This window comes from Monodon monoceros, unplaced genomic scaffold (assembly GCF_005190385.1).
Source record: "Monodon monoceros isolate NGI ecotype Baffin Bay Population unplaced genomic scaffold, NGI_Narwhal_1 Super_Scaffold_13, whole genome shotgun sequence".
Lineage (NCBI taxonomy): Eukaryota > Metazoa > Chordata > Mammalia > Artiodactyla > Monodontidae > Monodon > Monodon monoceros.
Genome location: NW_021703769.1, coordinates 36,785,580 through 36,805,117, shown reverse-complemented (window position 1 = coordinate 36,805,117; position 19,538 = coordinate 36,785,580). Strand labels below are relative to the sequence as shown.

General features: G+C 47.3%; 1 protein-coding gene across 3 annotated transcripts in view; it reads left to right on the top strand.

Annotated features, from left to right (window-relative positions):
• Positions 1-14,532: 14,532 nt before the first annotated feature.
• Positions 14,533-19,538, top strand: part of JAG1 (jagged canonical Notch ligand 1) — a 35,690-nt gene continuing 30,684 nt past the window's right edge. For 2 of the 3 annotated variants that reach the window (XM_029220146.1, XM_029220144.1), the window contains exons 1-2: positions 14,551-15,109; positions 15,546-15,851. In XM_029220146.1, coding sequence (XP_029075979.1) covers positions 15,029-15,109; positions 15,546-15,851 — 387 coding nt within the window. In that variant the 5' untranslated portion in view covers positions 14,551-15,028. Of the gene's footprint in view, positions 15,110-15,545; positions 15,852-19,538 lie in introns of all 3 variants that reach the window. The other variant, XM_029220145.1, reaches the window with a different exon arrangement.

Here is a 19,538-nt window from a genome sequence, read left to right as displayed (position 1 = left end):
GGGAGAGTCAGCCTCCTGGATAGGATGTCAAATCATGTGACACCTTTCATCTCCCTTCCAACATATGAATTAAGCCCAGGTTTACCTCGGCCGACCGCACCTCAGTGAAAGAGCGAAGAGGATTTTCAACGGGATTAAATGATATGAATAGCTTTCAGATTTCTACTGGGGCCCGAGCTGCAGGGCGGAGCTGCTGCGGCAGCTGCTCCAAGGGGAGAATAAAGGATTTGCTGGAGCTTTGTAACTCCATGGATCTGCTGAGGATTGATCTGAGGGCCTTTCTTAGCCTCCTTTTGGGGGGAGGAGAAGGGCTTCTTTTCACAGTCACATTGTCTGGCAACAAAGCCTGACCCAGGAGAGTGGTGTTTGAGGGGCTGCACACTTGCTGGGGAGAGAGGTGGGCTCAAAGCCTCCCTCAAAGAGAAGGCACAGAGCTTCAACAGGCGGGTCTAGAAGCTGGGAGGGGCTGGGGAAGGTGAGCCCAGCCTCCCTGGCTTTCCCAGAGCCTCTGACCTCAGCCTCCTCCCGGGTGGCTCGTGCTCCTGGCATTTCCCTGCCTGAGATCCCGAGGTGAAGGCTGTCTATACTGCGTGTGTCGAGGGACTGGGGGCAGTGCCTGGCATGCAGCTCAGAAAGATCACTCAGCTACTGCTGGGGGCAGTGCAGAAACAGTGCCACCACTGTGGAAAATAGTTTGCAGTTTCTTACAAACATACACTTACCATGGAACCCAGCAATCCCACTCTTAGGTATTTACCTAAGACAAATGAAAACAGGTTGACACCAAAACTTGCCCTCAAATATTTATAGCAGCTCTCTTCATAAATGCCAGGAACCAAAACAACTCAAAGATCTCTCAGCAGGGGATAGATAAACACATTGCAGTACATCCCTGCAATGGAGCATCACTCAGCAATAAAAAAGGATCCAACTGTTGACACATTGATTAACATGGATGAATCCCAAGTGTATTATATTAAGTGAAAGAAGCCAAACTCAAAAGGTTGCCTGCTGTGTGGCTCCATCTATGTAACATTCTAGAAAAGGGAACGCTATAGGGCTTGGGGGAGGGGGCTGAATACCAAGTGGCAGCACGAGGGGATGTGGGAGCTAAGGGAATATCCGCATCTTGATTGTAATGGTGATTACACGACTGTGTGCAGGAAAAAGAGTGAACATTACTATATGTAAGTAAAGAAAATAAATCAGTAACAGCTCCATCATGAAAGACGTGAAGAGAGGTTCCAAAGACTGTCATACAGAGTGAAGTAAGTCAGAAAGAGAAAAACAAATGTCATATATTAATGCATGTATGTGGAACCTAGAAAAATGGTACAGATGAACCGGTTTGCAGGGCAGAAGGTGAGACACAGATGTAGAGAACAAATGAATGGACACCAAGGGGGGAAAGCGGCGGGGGAGTGGTGGTGGTGGCATGCTGAATTGGGCGACTGGGATTGACATGTATACACTGATGTGGATAAAACTGGTGACTAATAAGAACCTGCTGTATAAAAAAATAAATAAAATAAAATTTAAAAATTTTTTAAAATATACAATAACAGGTGAAGTGATCTTTTTGTTAGATACCAGAACAATAGTAAGCCTTGAGGGGAGTCACTAGAATGGGACCAGGGGGCCTCTGAGTGTCTGGCGATTTTCTGTGTCTTTACCTAGAAGCTAAGTATAGAGTGTATTCACATTATGATTTTTCTGAAATTTGTCATTTCCTTACAAACCGTGCATGTTTTTTTTTTATTTTGTTTTTTAAAGCTGTGGTTTTCTTTCTTTTTGAAGATGTTGGGGGTAGGAGTTTATTAATTAATTAATTTATTTTGGCTGTGTTGCGTCTTCGTTTCTGTGCGAGGGCTTTCTCTAGTTGTGGCGAGCGGGGGCCACTCTTCATCGCGGTGTGCGGGCCTCCCACTATCGCGGCCTCTCTTGTTGTGGAGCACAGGCTCCAGACGCACAGGTTCAGTAGTTGTGGCTCACGGGCCTAGTTGCTCCGCGGCATGTGGGATCCTCCCAGGCCAGGGCTCGAACCCATGTCCCCTGCATTAGCAGGCAGATTCTCAACCACTGCGCCACCAGGGAAGCCCTAGTTGTTTTTTATACATAACAAAAAGTAAAAAATATAGACTAGGGAAGGTAATTGTAAAAAAAAACCAGAGAGGTTTTAAAACTCTCAGGCCTTGTTGCAGCTTTCACTATAATCTCACCCTCCCTCTTCCTGTCGGTGGTCACCAGTGATTGTTCTAGATTCCCATCACATGTTCCCGCAGTCGGTGACCGGGTGACTGTATCCCTGGTTGCTTCCGGGAGGCGATCACTTTAGCATACAGTGGTGGGTTTTCTTACTCTGATGGTCCCAATTGCTTCCCCTCAGCTCTCCCTCCTTTCTCTCATGAAGAATGTGGGGCCTCGGCATCCCTCCTTGGACTCATTCTTTTCATACAGCTCCCCCCTTGTGTTCCCTCTTCAAATTCTTCATTGACAAAATGAAAGGCAAATTGTATTGTGTGGATGACACAATTAAAGGACCATTCAGGACGTCTGCTTCCCGCCAAGGGACATCTCAGGCTTTGTGCTGATGCCAATGGCATTGAAAGCATTGCTCCTCTAAGTGCGTTCTGGGGCCAGCAGCATCAGCATTACCTGGGCTCTCATGAGTAATGCAGACTCTCAGGCCTGCCCCAGACCGATGAATAAGGATCTGCCTTTCAACAAGATGCTCAAGGATTCCCACTCCTTTTTAAAGTTGTCTTGCTCATATTCACTCACCAAGAATTTATTTTTAGCTATTCACATTTATTCTCATCAAGCTATATTCAATTTAGTTTGACTAGAAGCAACATCTTTCTTTCAGCACTCATATTTCATCGGTTTATGTAATAGTGAATTAAATGATGTAATTACAATAACAACTGGCATATACAGTTTTGGGAACTCATCCAAACTGACTCTTGGAAAATATAACATCCTACCCCTCTTTGGAACAGAACTTAGTCTATTAGCTGCCAGAATTCTCCATGCTGTGGGTTACTGTCAGTATTTATTAAAGAAGGGATGAAGGACATAGGTCAATTCAATGACTAGGTTAAGCAAAGGATGTTACAAGAGTCTCTGTCATGACTTTTTTAGGGGAACCTGAAAATAATTTATTTTTTGAGATAACGTGAACAGATGCAAGATTGTACAATAAATGCCCCTTGAGCTCACATTTCAGCTTGCTTTCTGAAGTAGAGGCTGCTGAGTTAAGGTTGGTTACCCCAGGCTATGCTTAGCTCACAAAAGTTTACTAGTGGCAATTACCACTCATTGCATGCTTGCAAGCAATTTTTGTGTTTCTGTTTTCTTTAAAATTTCATCCATGGCAACAAAAGCAAAAATACACAAGTGAGACTACATCAAACTAAAAAGCTTCTGCACAGCAAGGGAAACCATCAATAAAATGAAAGGATAACCTACTGAATGGGAGAAAATAATTGCAAATCATATATTTGATAAGGGGCTAATACCCAAAATAACTCAAGACGACTCAATCCCCCCCCAAAAAAAAATCCAATTAAAAAATGGTCTGAAGCTCTGAATAGACATTTTTCCAAAGAAGACATACAGAAGGCAAACAGGTACCTGAAAACGTGCTCATTAATCATCAGGGAAATGCAAATCAAAACCGCAATGAGATATCACCTCACACCTATTAGAGTGGCTATTAATCAGAGACATCAGAAAGAAATAACAAGTGTCAAGGATATGGAGAAAAGGGGACACGTGCACTGTTGGTGAGAATGTAAATTGGTGCAGCCACTATGAAAAACAGTGTGGAGGTTCCTCAAAAAACTAAAAATAGAACTGCTGTATGATCCAGCAATTCCATTTCTGGGTATTTGTCCAAAGAAAACAAAAACACTAATTCAAAAAGATGTTTGCACCCTCCAGGATCACTGCAGCATTATTTACAACAGCTAAGATATGAAGACAACCTAAGTGTCCATGGATGGATGAATGGCTAAAGAAATAGTGATATGTATACGTGTGTGTGTGTGTGTGTGTGTGTGTGTGTGTGTATAAATATATATATAAATATATATATGATGGAATATTATTCAGCCATAAAAAAGAATAAAATCTTGCCATTTGTGGCAACATGGGTGGACATCAAGGGTATTATGCTAAGTGAAATAAATCAGACAAAGACAAATACCACATAATCTCTCTTATATATGGAATCTTAAAAAAAGACTCTTAGATACAGAGAATAGACTGGTGATCGCAAGAGGAGGAGTGTGGTGGAGGTAAGAAATGGGTGAACTGTTTTGGGTTTTTTTTTAGTTTAAATAAACTGAATAAAAATTTTTCAAAAATTTCACCCATGGAGGCCATCTACCGCCACAATAGTGCTGTATAACAAACCAGCTCCAAACAAATTGACTTAAAGGAAGCAGTTGTTACTTCTCACAAGTCTGTGAGTTGGCTGGGAGGTTCTGCTGATCTGGGCCAATTCGGCTGAGGTCAGTTGGGCTCCCTGGTGTGTCTGGAGTCAACTGGCGGGTCCAGTGAGACTGGTCAAGGAAGATCTTGGTTGGGACTACTCAGTTTTCCCGCCCATAATGTCTCATCCTCCTGCTGGTTAGCCCAGCTTGTCCCATGACCATGGCAGAGTCTTGAAGCAAGAGGGAAGCAAGTTCTCTGGGCCTGGGCTCCGAGCTGGCCCACTGTCACTTCTGCACTGATTCGTGGCCACAGCAAACCACGAGGCCAATACAGATCCACAAGGTAGGAAGGACTTTAAACTCACATCCCAAAGGGGTAGAGATATGAGGCTGGGACAGGGGGTGGTGGTAAAGAGTTGGGGAGATTTTTTGTAATTCACCACTCATAGGTTAATTTGTAATTTAAAAAAATATCTTAGAGGTAATTGAGTAATTTTCTAATTGCAACACCTTTGCTAAACAGGTCTACATAGAGTCTTTATTTTAATGAATATATATCAAATGTTTGCATAAGAATATACTGGATTGTTTGTATGACCACCTTACTCTAGGTGTTACTCGTGTGATTTTGATGTCCAGTTTATTCTCATGTCGCTACTAAAGAGTACTGCTTTAATTGTGGGCTAATATGAAGAGGATTTAAAAAAAGAAAAACAGAACTGGACATAATACATAATGTTGGATTTGTGCCAGGTGAAGTGTAAATGCAATTTTGAGAGCAGGAAAGGCTAGATGAAGAAAGCTTGAGAAGTAAATTTTTTTTTCTTTTTATTGGTGTATAGTTGCTTTATAATGTTGTGTTAGTTTCTGCTGTACAACAAAGTGAATCAGCTATATGTATACATATATCCCCTCTCTCTTGGGTCTCCATCCCACCTACCCCACCCCACCCGCATCCTACCCATCTAGGTCATCACAGAGCACCAGGCTGAGTTCCCTGCGCTATACACCAGGTTCCCACTAGCTATCTATTTTATACATGGTAGTGTATATATGTCAATCCCAATCTCCCAGTTCATCCCACCACCCCCTCCCCGCCCCATATCCACACGTCCGTTCTTTATATCTGCCTCTCTATTCCTGCCCTTCAAGTAGGTTCCTCTGTACCATTTTTCTAGATTCTACACACATGCGTTAGAGAAGTAAATTTAAACTCCCTGGGTCTAAGCTTATAACCTTATTACTATTATCTGCGGAGTGGAGATCCAGGGTGGGGACAGGAGGAGGAAATCAAGATATTTAAAAAACATTAAGTCTAGTATCTTTTGATAGAAGATTAGTCATATCATTTCTTCTCATAAAACTTACATTTTGAGAAAGCTGAATGGCTTATTTCGCTACTTATTTTTTTAAAAAGGCTTTTTATAAGTAGCGTCCTTCACAAAAAAAGGTGCTTATATCCCATTAGTTTTACTTCCCAGAAAAAGTTTACTGAGTTCATCAAAATCAGCACATTTACATGAGAGGAGAACTCTATTGAAAAAAAAAATGAAATCCACTGTGCTACTGACCTGGGTAATTACAGCCATGTAAACTGGAAGATCAGAGATCTCAGAAAGCTGTGTTGTTAGAGCCTACATTGTGTCAATCTTTGGGCAGGGCGTTTTGTGAACGTTTTTTTGAACAAGTACAATTAAATTGCTAGGAATTTAATCTGTAATCATTTCCACACATGAGAGTTTATTCGGTGATCCAATAATCGTTGCTGAGCAGCTATGAAAAAACAAAAACAAACCAAAAAGCCACCACACTAGATAGTTGGGGATCATCTTTGGATTAAGCAAAACTCTCAGAAAGACGTACGCTTGGAAGCACGTCATCTCCCTCCCCAGCCCCACCCCCATACCACTTTCTCTGAGCAGTGCTTTGGTGTCAGGCCCTCAATTTTCAGGTGCTTTGTTCTGAGAAACAGTCTAATTTTTCAGAGCTCCATCAATGCAAGACCCAAGCCCCCCTAGATATTCGTACTCATACACTTCCACCTGTGGGGATATCTCTCATCACAAATGCCAGGAAGAGCTTTGCTCCATCTGAGGGACCAGCTTGTTGGCACTCTGAGGTTAATCTTGTAGCTGACTCCATTTTCTTGATCACTTTGGCTGTTGGCAAGCTCATCATTCCAATTCTCAGCTCAACTCAGGTAGTTGTGCTTGACCCACCTGTCTTCATTTATTATTTTTCCTTCCCGATCTTGGTCTCCTACCTTCAGCTCCATTTTCCTTGGTCCTGATATTTATTATCAGGTCCTGATACTATTTATTTTACCTGAAAGTCACCTGAAGCCTTTTTTGAAGACTAGGCTGTTGTATACAGACTTGGTTAAATAAGGGAGAGAAATTCCCATTATGACTCTGAGCTCATGATGGGGCCGCCAAAATGTCCACTTGACTAACCAACACTTCCACCCAATGACACAGCATTGCCAGCATTCAGTGGAAAGAACATCTGATAACTTCTGCTTAACTAATGGTTTCAGTGTGGGTTAGACCTGAACGTGCAGACGAATTACCTGGGGATCTTGTGAAATTGCAGCTGCTCATTCAGAAGGTCTGGGGCAGGGGCCTGAGAGTTTGACGTTCCCTCAAGCTCCCAGGTGAAGCCAATGCTGCTGGCCTCAGACGGCTTTCCGAGTAGCAAGGGAGAGAGTACAGTCACGGGCCAGGGCTAAGATGACCAGCTCTGTGACACAGTTGACTTGTTTGCTGCAGCCATTATGTAAATATGGGTGTGATTGAGTCTCCAAAAGTCAGTTCAGGAAAGCAGATGGGTCCACGCCGTTCTCACCCTTGCACACCAGTCTCTGCTGATCCCCAATCAGTGGTATCAAAAACCGGCTCCTAGATTCTCAGGTAGAGACCTGAATTCCCACCCTGTTTATTTTGTCGTTGCCTCCTAGAGATGAGGTTCCTAGGAAACCACCTAGTTCAATGTTCCATCCAGGGTGGGGAATCCCCCTCTCTCCTGCTGCTGACAAGCGGTCCCAGCAGCCTCTGTTTAATTACCTTCAATAGTAGGGACTCACTACTTCCAAGGCAGCTTGTTACATTGCGGAATAGCTTTCATGGAAACAAAGTCTGTCTTTCTGCTGAGTCAAAACCAGCTTCCTTGTAACCTCCACCCACTAAGCTGACTCTGCCATTTGCAGCATCCCAAGTCTGCTCCCTCTGACTCAAGTCAGCCTTTCCAATATTGCAGACAGCTGCTATGTCTCCTATTCCCTCTTCTACAACTAGACACCCCCCCCCCCGCCAGCCCTTCAATTGCTCTGCTTAAAGATCTGCATTTTTTGGCCTTTCACCACCTTCTGGGTATGACCCAATTGGTTAATATACCTCTTAAAATGGTTCCCAGTATATACCCAACAGATTTGAAAGCAGGGTCTTGAAGAGATATCTGTAGACCCATGTTCACAGCAGCAGCATCCACAATAGCCAAAATGACCCAAGTGTCCATCAGTGGATGAATGGATAAATAAAATGTAGCATACACATACAATGGGCCATTATTCAGCCTTACAAAGAAGGAAATTCGGACACACGCTACAACATGGATGAACCTTGAGGACATTATGCTAAATGAAATAAGACAATCACAAAAAGACAAATGCTGTATGATTCCACTTACATGAAGTACCTAGAGTAGTCAAATTTATGGACCGAAAGTAGAGTGGTGATTGACAGGGGCTGGGGGAGGGGAGAAATGGGGAATTTTTTAATGGGTACAGAGTTTCAGTTTGAGAAGATGAAAATGTTCTGAAGATTGGTTTCACAACAGTGTGAAGGTAATTAACACCTTTGAACTGTACACTTAAAAATGTTTAAGATGGCAAATTTTAGGTTATGTGTATTTTACCGCAGTTTTTAAAAGACGGTGCCCAGAGCTGGTCAGAACACTTCAGTCGTGTTAATGCTAGTGCAGAACATGCTGAGGCTATGATTTCTCCATGATCGCTAACCCCCTGCATTTCTAGTAATTCAGCCTCATACTGTGGCCCTACCCTTCTTAGTAGCCTGATTATAGAATTAGGCATGTCACAGGTGTGGTCTATTAAAATCCCCACCTCCTCTGCACATGAATTACTGCCAAATTATCCTAAAATAATGTAATTGGCTTCCCTAGCTTTTACCTGCTTTGAAAAAAATTACCACTTCACTGGATGCATCTTTTGGTCATTAAACTTTCACCTTTATAATCATTTGAAGTTTTCTATGTCCTAGTTTTATTTCCAAAAGAAAAAATCATCTTTGATAGGTTCTGAAATCGTTTCTGAATGATGTTTATGAAAATCTGTCTGTCAGTAACCTATGTCATGATCAGTATCTAAGGATTTAGAAATTTATAGGTAGTCCTTGTGCCAGTGTCTCTGTGCTTAAGCTAATGTTTCTTTAGCCATCGTTGACTGCTCTTGGCATAAAAACAATATGAAAAACAACTATTTACCTTCCACATAAAAAAAAAAGCTTAAGCATTGCAATCATCCACATTTTATGTCCTTAGTAACTTCTAATTTCGAGAAAGCCATCGGGAAAGAAATCACTGGCTTGAGAACAAAAATGTCAAACACAGACACAATCTTGTAATTTATTGAGAACCATTAACCCAAACATGAAATACTGGGATTAGAAACCCTGTGGCTTTCATGCTGTTGGCAGGGTAATCACCTGTCTTTGACTCTCACACTTATGCATGTTTTGAAATTTTCTCAGATAACTGGATATATTTAGATCTCCTTTTCTTGAGTTTCAACAACTACTTTGATTTTTTTTTTTTCTTTTTTTGAGATCTGGAGGCAGATTTGGGTTTGCACAGGTTTGGAAAGCTGAGTGCAAACAAAATGAAACGTTGCTCAAGAGTGAATTGTATTGTGGTACTTTCCAAATGCTACCTCCTTCTGGAAGTGTAATTTCCAGAGCCTTTTAGGAGATGAAAAGGTTTGTAAGAGTTCAGTCACACTTTCAAATTATAGAAAATTGTTAGTTTCATTTAGATCAGTCAACTGTACAAATGGGCCAATTTGGTTTCAAAAATATGATCCCAGAATATCTGTGGGTCAAGAGTCATTCAGGTGTCATTCATAGAACAGAAAACTCACTACGTCATCACCACAAAAAGGAGGGTAGATGAGTCATTTACAGTTGTTTGAGAATGCCAATTTAACAGGAATTTATACCCAAGATTTTTATTTTCAGAGAAGACTCTCCGCTGTAAGGAAAGAGGACATTTTATAAGTACTCTTTTCTCCCCAGTAAATTATGAAACTATAAAACTATATAAAACTATGAAAGGTCATTTTAAAAATCTTTGGTTTTAATTCAAGGAGTGAAATGAGGAAATTAGTCCCACAGTTCCTGGATTTTTCATCTTGGGTTTTTTGTGACTTTCTGTGATTGGCTTGTTAAAGGGGACATGGACACGTAACTCTATTTGTCCTGATAGATTTCCAGATAATAACTGTGAAACAGGGTTGGGGCAAGACAGTCAAAATTATAAATACCTGAACTCAAGGCAAAAACAGAACAATGTTTAAAAGCTCATACAAAATTCCTGTTGAAGATGCAAGAAATTCATAGTTCTAGTTTTCCAAAGAAAGTTAATTCACATCTCTTTTGTATGTAAAATGAAGCTTTGAAAAAAATGGTTGGATCTACTCAATTCATACTTGGACGTATAAACCTGTGGCCTGGTTATGGTGGCTGTGGGAGCTGTAACTTTATCCTGATTTTTTAATGTCTAATTTGTTGCCCATAGGTGGTTCTTGTTTTTTCTTTTTCATGACTTCTTGTGATGTGGAAGAATAAGAATAATCCACGGAAGTGGCTGTATACTCAGATGCTGAGCTTCTCTGGGGGAGTTGGCTAGACAGAGTTTACAGAGGCTTACATTTTCTCACATAGTAATACGGTAGAGAGATTGTAGGACACGGAAGTGTCCTTTAGATATATATATACACACTAATATGTATAAAATAGGTAACTAATAAGAACCTGCTGTATAAAAAATAAATAAATAAGAAAAAAAAGCGTCCTTTGGTCCTGCTGGAAAGGGACAGAAAGCTATCACATCTGCTTTTCCGTGGAAGAGGGCTCGTGAACTTGCACTAACTTCATCCTCGAAGAAAAAGGAAGATATTGAAGAATATTTTACATGTCCCTTCTCTATATTTGGACCTTTCTCTCTTACTTATTGGAAAGAAGAAAGAAATTAGGGAGAAAAGGTGTGGGGGAATGGAACTACCTTTCTTGGGTTCACTACTACAATCTAAACTATCATCATGCCTTACAAGCATGCCCTCTACTTTATTAAGCCCATTATCTTGTGTTATCCACTATATTATTGGCACCCTACACAATACCTGGCACATCTATAACTATTTTCCTCAACACTTTATAGTGAAAAATTTTAAACATAGAGAAGTTTGAAAGAATTTTACATGAACACCAGTATGCCCACCACCTAGATCCTATCACTAACACTTTACTATTTTGCTTCTGCGTATACCTATTGATCCAGCCATCCTTTATCCATCCATCAGTCCCTCTAATTTTTTATGCATTTCCAAGTTGAAAATATCATTTCTCTTCCCTCTGAATACTTCAGCACTCACGTAACTACTAACTCAAGTCTTATATTTTTTTCTCTTTTGAACATGCAACGAAATGCACCAATCTTAAGTGTGCTGTTTAATGAATTCTGACAAGTGCAGACACCTGTGTAGCCCAAAGCCTTATCAAGAGACAGAACCTTATCCACCCCCAAGAAGAGGCCTCAAGCCCATCCCAGCTCTTCTCCACCCTCCCATCTCCCCAAGCAATCAGTCTTTCAATATTTTTTTGACCATAGATTAGTTTTGCCTGTTCTAGAGCTTCATAGAAATGGATTCAGACAGGATGTAGTCTTTTGTGTCTGGCCTCTTTCACTCAGCATGATATTTTTGAGATCATCCATGTTGTTGCATGTCACAAAGTTCTCAATAAATATTGATTTGCTGATTTTTATCACAGATTTTATTAACCAGAGATTTAAGTCAACTAAATATATTTAAATACAGTTAGTATAGTTGAATGTCTTTTATTATGCCTTGGTGGGGGGGGTGGTTCAGCACTGCTGTGTGTTGATGATTCAGCAAAGGTAGGGCAAGTTTTGTAGAAAAATAAAAATGAGGCATCATCTTTTTAAAATTAAAGAAGGAAGATACCCAAAGACGCCTACAATTTGAACACATGAGACAGGCTAGACAGGAACTGGCCCCCAGCCTCTGCCCTTCTTGCAGGTGTAAGTGTGATGGCTAAACGTAGCAGTTTTCACAGGAACATTTTTCTGGAATGGTCACTTACTATAGGCTACACCCAAAGGCAGGATGCAAAGTGGCCAAGGAGGAGTCTGCACACTTGAGTTTTTTCTGCAGTAGTTCCCCATTCTCCAGGGAGGGAGGCTGAGAACTGGATGGGAGGAAGTAGAGGGTAGAGCGTCCACTTGATGTCTGTTGTGGGAAACGTGACTGGCTTTTTGGGGGAGTACCAACTAGTTGCAAGAGTCTCAACTGAAAATTTTCCAAAGAATCCCCTCTAGCCCACAACTGTCTTCTCCAAAAGTAGGTTCCCAAGCTCAGGAAGGGTGAGGGGCACCATGCTCTTTGGCATGAGAATTTCATGTTTATTAGTGATTTGACATTTCGGTTAGGGTTAATCAGATAGTTTCCATCCCTCAGAAACCTATGTTCTCTTATTATTCAAGGGGGCTAAACTCACCTCTGGCCTGGAGCTGACCTCGGTTTACATGCACACCAGATCCCTACCTGGAGGCATCTGCCATCTCAGGTAGCCCTCTCGAGTTAAGTCAGGTGGCTGGATCTAAACTCTTCAGCTAACGGCCTGGCTCCTTTCTGAGGGGTGTGTGGAAAACAGGCCACAGGGGCACAGAATCAAAACGGGTTCAAATATGGGGAACTCCAAGGAGTGCACATTTGAAGACCTTACCAGCCCTTTGTGAATTTTTTTTTCCCCAGTACCAGCATTTTGCTTTTAAACCATTCCTTAGTACCCTAATTAGGGAAAATTTGGGGGTAGAGGTGAGAAGGGGCAGATAGGAGGTAGGGGAGATTGGTTTGTATGGAAACGTTGGTGAGAAAAGTCTAGATGGGATTACATATGACAACTGGATGTCTTGCATTTAGTATAATTGGGAAGAGTGGGGACTGGGGTACATTAAGACAAAACACCCAGGTTGCTACTGCTTATGGTTCTGATCTTGGATATGTCCTTTCCAAAATATGGACTAATTCTCTCATCAATGATCATCAAGATGGGACACATCACCATTAAGAAGGTGCCTTTCTGGGAATTCCCTGGCAGCCCAGCGGTTAGGCCTTGGTGCTTTCACTGCGGTTGCCAGGGTTCAATCCCTGGTCGGGGAACTAAGATCCTGCAAGCCACGTGGAATGGCCAATAAATAAATAAATAACAACAAAGAGAGAAGGTGCCTTTCTTAGGCTGTTAAAATGCCAAAATTCCTAAACCATCCTTGGTGACTTTGAACCAATGTCAAGAGATCAGTTAGCTGTTTTCTTTTATTCCCTAGCATGATGAGATCTAATACTGAAAACATTGTCCATGTTGATCCACCCATTAAATGCAGTAAATAAATAACCACAAATTAGCCACCGTTTTATTTTCTCATAACTCAGTATGTTGGAAAATATTTTCCTTTCACCCTTGCAGCCCATCATGCCCCACAGTTTCGGAGGGTTTGAGCCACGATCCGGCCCCTTTTCCTCAGGACGTACCCAATATAGGGGCCAAAACTTTGTCCACCTTTCAGGGGAAATCAGTCTTTTCCCTAAAGAGATCTCCTCCAACACAGCATTAGGTCCTCCCGCAGAGGGGTTGGCAGAGGCGTCTGCCAGCCCGCAGGTTTCCTTCGACCTTGGTTGTGACCTAGAGTGTCGCTGTTAATTGCGAGGCTCGCCTCAAGGTAGAAAATAGCATCGGTTTCCACTGCCACCCCAGAGAAGCCAAGTTCTGCTGCCGGGCGACGGCGGTGAGACAGTCTTCCAGGCTAGTCTCCGGCCACCCAGAGCTGCTCGGAGGCCGCCTATAGGTGCAATCCCGGCACTGCGGCCTGGGCAGCGGGACGGGGAGGGTGCGAGCCCCAGCCCATCTGCATCTCTGCCTGCCTCTTGCAAAGCCTGCGCAGGACCCTCCCCCCCCCACCCGCCCCTCGTGCCAGCCGCCCTCTGCCCCCGGCTTCCCCTCCTCTGCCCCGGCGCGGTTTGGAAAGGAAGCTGGGAGCCCTCCGAGGCTCCGCAGACTCGGGTTTGGAAGAGGGTAGGGCGCGGCCGAGGCTTCCCCTCGAATCTGCGGCCAGCCTGGCTCCGGGAAAGTTTTTCAAAGTTCCCAGCAGCGCCTGCCCAGGTCGCCTCCGCGGGGCGAGCAGACGGCGGCCAGCGCGCCAGCCTCGCCGCCGCCGCCAGCCGCGCGCTCTGGGCGACTCTCTCGCTCGCTTAGCTTGCTCGCGGGAAGCCGGCCCGGCTCCCGGCGGGCAGGCCCTCCTCCCGGGGCGAAAGCCGCAGCTGACGCAGGCGGCTCGGAAGGCGGAAGCTGCCCCGCTCCGACTGCTCAGGCAGCGCCGCAGGGCCTACACCTGGGGCCCCGACGAGCCGCCCGTCCCGAGGTGCCCGAGGGGGCGGTCCGCGCGGGGGGCCCCGGGCGTCTAAGTGGCTTAGCGCGTCCCAGAGCAACGGAGACCTCCCGTTCCTCCCCGCGCCCTACCCCCTACCCGCCTCCCGCCTGGCCCAAAGCGCCCGAGGGCGGGGGTCTGCGCTGGGCCCCCAGACGTCTACGCGTCCCTGCGCGTCCCTGAGTCCCCCTGAGCCCCCCTGAGCCCCCCTGAGCCTCCAAGTTCCTCCCTGTACTCCCCCACCCCATCCAACGGGAGGGAAGGGGCGTGTCGATGCTGGACACGCCCCTCATGAATATTAATAAGCGCGCATGCGCCTGCCAGGCGCGCTGGGTAGAGGTGGCTAGCCCCAGCCGCGGCTCCCAGACGGGCTCTCTGAGTCCCTCTCCGAGAGCCGGGCGGGCACGCGTCATTGTGTTACCTGCGACCGGCCCGCGAGCTGGGTTCGGGTTGTTTTTTTTTTCCTCCCCTCCCTCCCTCCTCTCTAAGCAGCTGATCTGAAAGGGAATAAAAGGCTGCGCATAATCATAATAATAAAAGAAGGGGAGCTCGAGAGAAGGAAAGAAAGCCGGGAGGTGGAAGAGGAGGGGGAGCGCCTCAAAGAAGCGATCAGAATAATAAAAGGAGGCCGGGCTCTTTGCCTTCTGGAACGGGCCGCTCTTGAAAGGGCTTTTGAAAAGTGGTGTTGTTTTCCAGTCGTGCATGCTCCAATCGGCGGAGTATATTAGAGCCGGGACGCGGCGGCCGCAGGGCCAGCGGCGACGGCAGCACCGGCGGCAGCACCAGCGGCAGCACCAGCGCGAGCAGCAGCGGCGGCGGCGGCGGCGTCCCGAGTGCCCGCGGCGCGCGGTGCAGCGATGCGGTCCCCACGGACGCGCGGCCGGCCCGGGCGCCCCCTGAGCCTCCTGCTCGCCCTGCTCTGCGCCCTGCGAGCTAAGGTAAGAGCCCGCCGGGCCACTCTCCCGACCCGTCCTCTTCTTTCCCTCGCGGCGCCCCGGACGCCTGCGGTTGAGCGTCTGGAGCGGGCTCGGTAGCCCTGGGGCGCCGGCTCCCGCCCCGGCCCCTGCGCCCAAGAAGCTGCACTTGGGCTGGGGAGCCCCCTGGCTCCTAAATGTACCCTCCAGGCTGGGCAGAGCGCGCGTTCGCTCCGCTCTTGCTCCCGGGGTGGGGGGGGGGCAGTCGAATCGGTTTGCTCCCACTCTAGCCTCTGAAGCCCGGGAATCACGTTGAGTCCTTGCACCCAGTTTTGTAAAATTATTTTCACTTGGCGCCAAGGGCTCGTCGGGGCGGGCGGGGACGGAGTCGCCACTTCCACCCCCGAAGAAAACAATTTTCCCCTGCGCTGACCTCCCTCCCTTCCTCTCTCGCCGGCAGGTGTGCGGGGCCTCCGGCCAGTTCGAGTTGGAGATCCTTTCCATGCAGAACGTGAACGGGGAGCTGCAAAACGGGAACTGCTGCGGCGGCGCCCGGAACCCGGGGGACCGCAAGTGCTCCCGCGACGAGTGTGACACGTACTTCAAAGTGTGCCTCAAGGAGTACCAGTCGCGCGTCACGGCCGGGGGGCCCTGCAGCTTTGGCTCAGGGTCCACGCCTGTCATTGGGGGCAACACCTTCAACCTCAAGGCCAGTCGTGGCAACGAACGCAACCGCATCGTGCTACCTTTCAGTTTTGCCTGGCCGGTGAGTGACGGCCGGGGGGCGGACGGACAGTGGCTTGCACCCGTGGGCCGAGCTCTGCTTTCTCTTGCGAGAGGAGAGGGATTTAAAGGGCCTTGGCTGGAAGCTCGGCGCTAACCCGGGATGTCTCTGTGGCGGCGGGGTTAGGGAGCCGAGGCTCTGTAGCTAGATCTCGGCAGGCCCCAGCCCCAGTGCTTTTTGCTAAGCGCACGAAAGTGGGACCCCAGAGCGGATGGTGGGGCAAGGCTCCTAGGAAGGCCGGTTGAACCTTACAACGTGAAGGCCCGAGAGTAACCGCCCGAGCCAGGAGGTCATTATAGATGATCTTTGCTCAGCCTTATTAAACCTGATGCGCCGGGGAAGGCTGCTCGGCACAGTTCTGGCCTCCGAACGCCGTCCAAATTGGCACCCTCGCGTTTCCCGTGAGCAGCCGGGAGGGCGGGTGTGTCCTTCCTGGAGGGTGTGGGGAGCCCACTTCCCGCTGCTCCCCGGGAGATTTCGGTGCGTGCGGGGGCGCGCTCTGGGCTGAGTGTAAGGCTGGGGGGCGGCCGCCGCCGGGGGGGCGGCCGGGCTTTCCCCAGAGCTGTGGGCATGGGAGCCACCCGCCCCCTGTCGGCCCCTTCCTGCCCTCGCCCCCGCGCGGCGTAGCCCTTGTGGCCTCACTAACAGCGGTTCCCGGGCTCTGGAACAGCTGTGTTTGCAAACTTCCCCGGGAAGGGCGTCCGGTGGGCGCGCGGGCCCCGCGAGCGTCGGGGGGCGTGCCGAGGCCTGGAAGGGGCGGCCCGAGCGAGGCAGCCCCTGCGGGTGCAAGTGCACAGACCCACGACTCCGGGGCCGCTTGAGGCTCGGGCCCCGCTGGCCGATCCTGCAGCGAGGCCCTGGCAACGTCTCGAAATGGGTGGAAGGAAGATGAGCGTGATTGCAGAAGGGGAGGAAAGGGGAAAATGTTGGTGCCCTCTGCCCCGCTCCTGCCGTCCAGGAGGCGTGACTCAGTACCAGGACTGGGGCTTGGCCCGGCCTGTGCTGGGCGGGTGGGTGGTGAGAGGGGGAGGTCGGTGCCCTGGGGAATACTCTTCGCCACGTGCTCTGATGGGGCGCACTCTGCTGCCTCCTATCGCGGGCTAGGGCTGCGATCGTAACTGTGAGAAGGGAGGGGAGAGAGTCGGCCTTGGAGTATGTGAGAAGCTCGGGGTGCCTCTCAAGGCCCACGTTGACTGGGGTTGGCGTTATAAAGTGCCCTCTGCCTGGGTGGGATGAGACATTTATCAGAACCTGCCATTAAAAGGGGCTTATAAAAAACCTGTGGTTTGTGGAATTCTCTGAGAATGGAGGACTGAGTCTGTTGTGGGATCTCATTTTTACAAAGAGTGTTTATCTTGTTTGTTAATCCCCTTTAGGGAGAACTTTAAGCTAAAGAGGTTGGCCGCTTTTTAATCTGGCTGGGCCCAAGTTGACTGTGACGACTGACCGCCCTTGCCCTTGTCCGTGTGTTTGGAGGTAGGGGGAAGGGGCCTGCAGGTGGTTACACCCGCCTGGAGGATCAGTCCGGAGCCCCTCGCTTTTCACAAGACCATAAAAGGAATCTTATTACTGATGTGGAAAAGCTGCAGGGCTGGCTGAGGTTCATCTTGGAGAGGAGGGTCAGAGAAACGGCTGGGATGAACACAGGGAGCCTTGCTCCCCTGGCTGGCTGGGGAAAGTGACCCAGAAGGTGTGTCTGCCTCCTTTTGACACTTGGCAGAGAGCCCCGAGATGGGGAAGAGCGGCAGTGGTGTGTGAGGGCAGGGAGACGATTGATTTGCTGGTGCTTGTCTGTGGTTTCAGGCCCCGCGGGTCACCAACCATGAAATAGACTCTCGGCTTTTCTAGAATGGGGGAGACGGCTGGAGCTCACACTGAGAGTGTGGTTCTTTTGAAGCTGGGCCAAACGCCTGCTTCCCTCCTAAACAAGTCCCCACCCCACCCCCCAAAAAGGCCTGCTGTGCAGCGTAAGGTTGACTTCCCAAGAGAGAGTGGAGGTGGGGTGTGCCGTGTTATTTTCCCCAGCACGGTTGGAGAAACACCACCGTCTGTAACTTTCGAGAATGATTCCAGTGTGAGTGTTAACTGAAGTGAAAGCACTTAGGTAGCTGGATTAGTACCGAAGTAGATCGCACAGCTTCATTCAGTTTGGCAATTAAGTATTAGTGAGCGTGTCTATTTAAAGCTGATATCTTAAATAGGTAATAGCTGAACTTGGTATAGAATTTCAAGATGGACCAAGGAGGATACAGGGTTTAAAAAAAAAAAAATCTAAACCACCTTGGACTTCCTGGCCCCTAAGCTTCTAACCCTTAGGCAGCCACAATTAGTGTCCACGTGGTTCCTCCCAAGTTTGCTGACAGTGGCAGAGAGGTGGTTCAGGGTGCACAAAAGAAGGTCACTTTAGAAGGTGGTGTAATTATGTGTTTTGTCTGGAATTATGGCCCCAATCAAACAACTGCTTGTGTTCTGAAGAGGAAGAGGAGAAAACGATTTGGTCAGATCTGAAGTGTAATCCACAGGCCAGTGTCCTTGTGAGAAGCTCTGTGGTGTGGGCCTGCCCTCCAGACAGTATCTGATTGTGTCCCACTTGGGGTCCACTGCCCGAGCCGCAGCCTGGTGATGGTTTTCTTTCGTGGCTTCTAATAAGCTTAGCAGTGCTGCTCAGAGGGGCTTGACTTGAAGCAACTGGCCTGATTTATGATCCTCCAATCAGGGGACCCAGTGATAAGACCATGCATTATCAGAGGTAATTAGGCTCAACGGGAAATGATTGGGGAATAACCATTTAGAAATCACTGAAATGGTTAAGTTGCACTTCCCCAAATTAGTACCAAATCCCAGGAGTGCCTGATAATTAAAAGTACATTAGTGTAATTACCACTACCCAGTCCCAAAAGCTTTTTAGGAACTCCAGAACCCCAGTTAGCTGTACTGATGCTTTGCTGGCCCTGGAGTGAAGTGAATCTGGAGAAATTTGGGGGGAAGCAGTTCAGGTACCTGGTCTCTTGGCCTCATATTTAAATGCCATTGACATTGACAAAAGACTTGCTGAGATCAACTTCCATCTTTTAGGAAAACCCAGTGAGGTGTGATTCTTGCATACCAGAGGGATGCCAGCTTTGGCATCACACTTGAGGCCTGAATGACCAACGGCCAGGGGTTTGGGTAAATCGGATGCTATAAGGTTAGTCGCAGACCGTAGCTGACATGCCCTTGCCTTTATGCCTTCCTCTGTGCTTTCGGGTCCCTAGGCCTCCGCAGATGGGTAGCCACGTGGAGGGATGGGATTCTCATTTGAACTGGCTCCTCTCTGCAGTCAGAATGTGCCACCCACGTGGTCAGCATGCGTGCATACAAATAGCACACGTGTGTACGTGCTCAGAGCAAGCGACTTTCTGTGTATGGGGAAAACACCCTTTGCCCTAAGATACCTACCTCGAACTAAAGTGATGAAATGATATGTCTGCATTGCAAAACAAGGCTGGAGAGAAAGTTGAGCTATGCCTGCTTTGTACTGAGTGTCTGCAGAATGGCTACTCTCCACATGGAATCCCTATTCAAGGTACTTGGTTTCTGATTCTTTCCTCTTCCAGGTGTAACCTCTGTGTGTTCTTCCTCCTTGTTGTCTTGTTTCTTAGCAACTTATTCAAACCTCCAGTACTTACG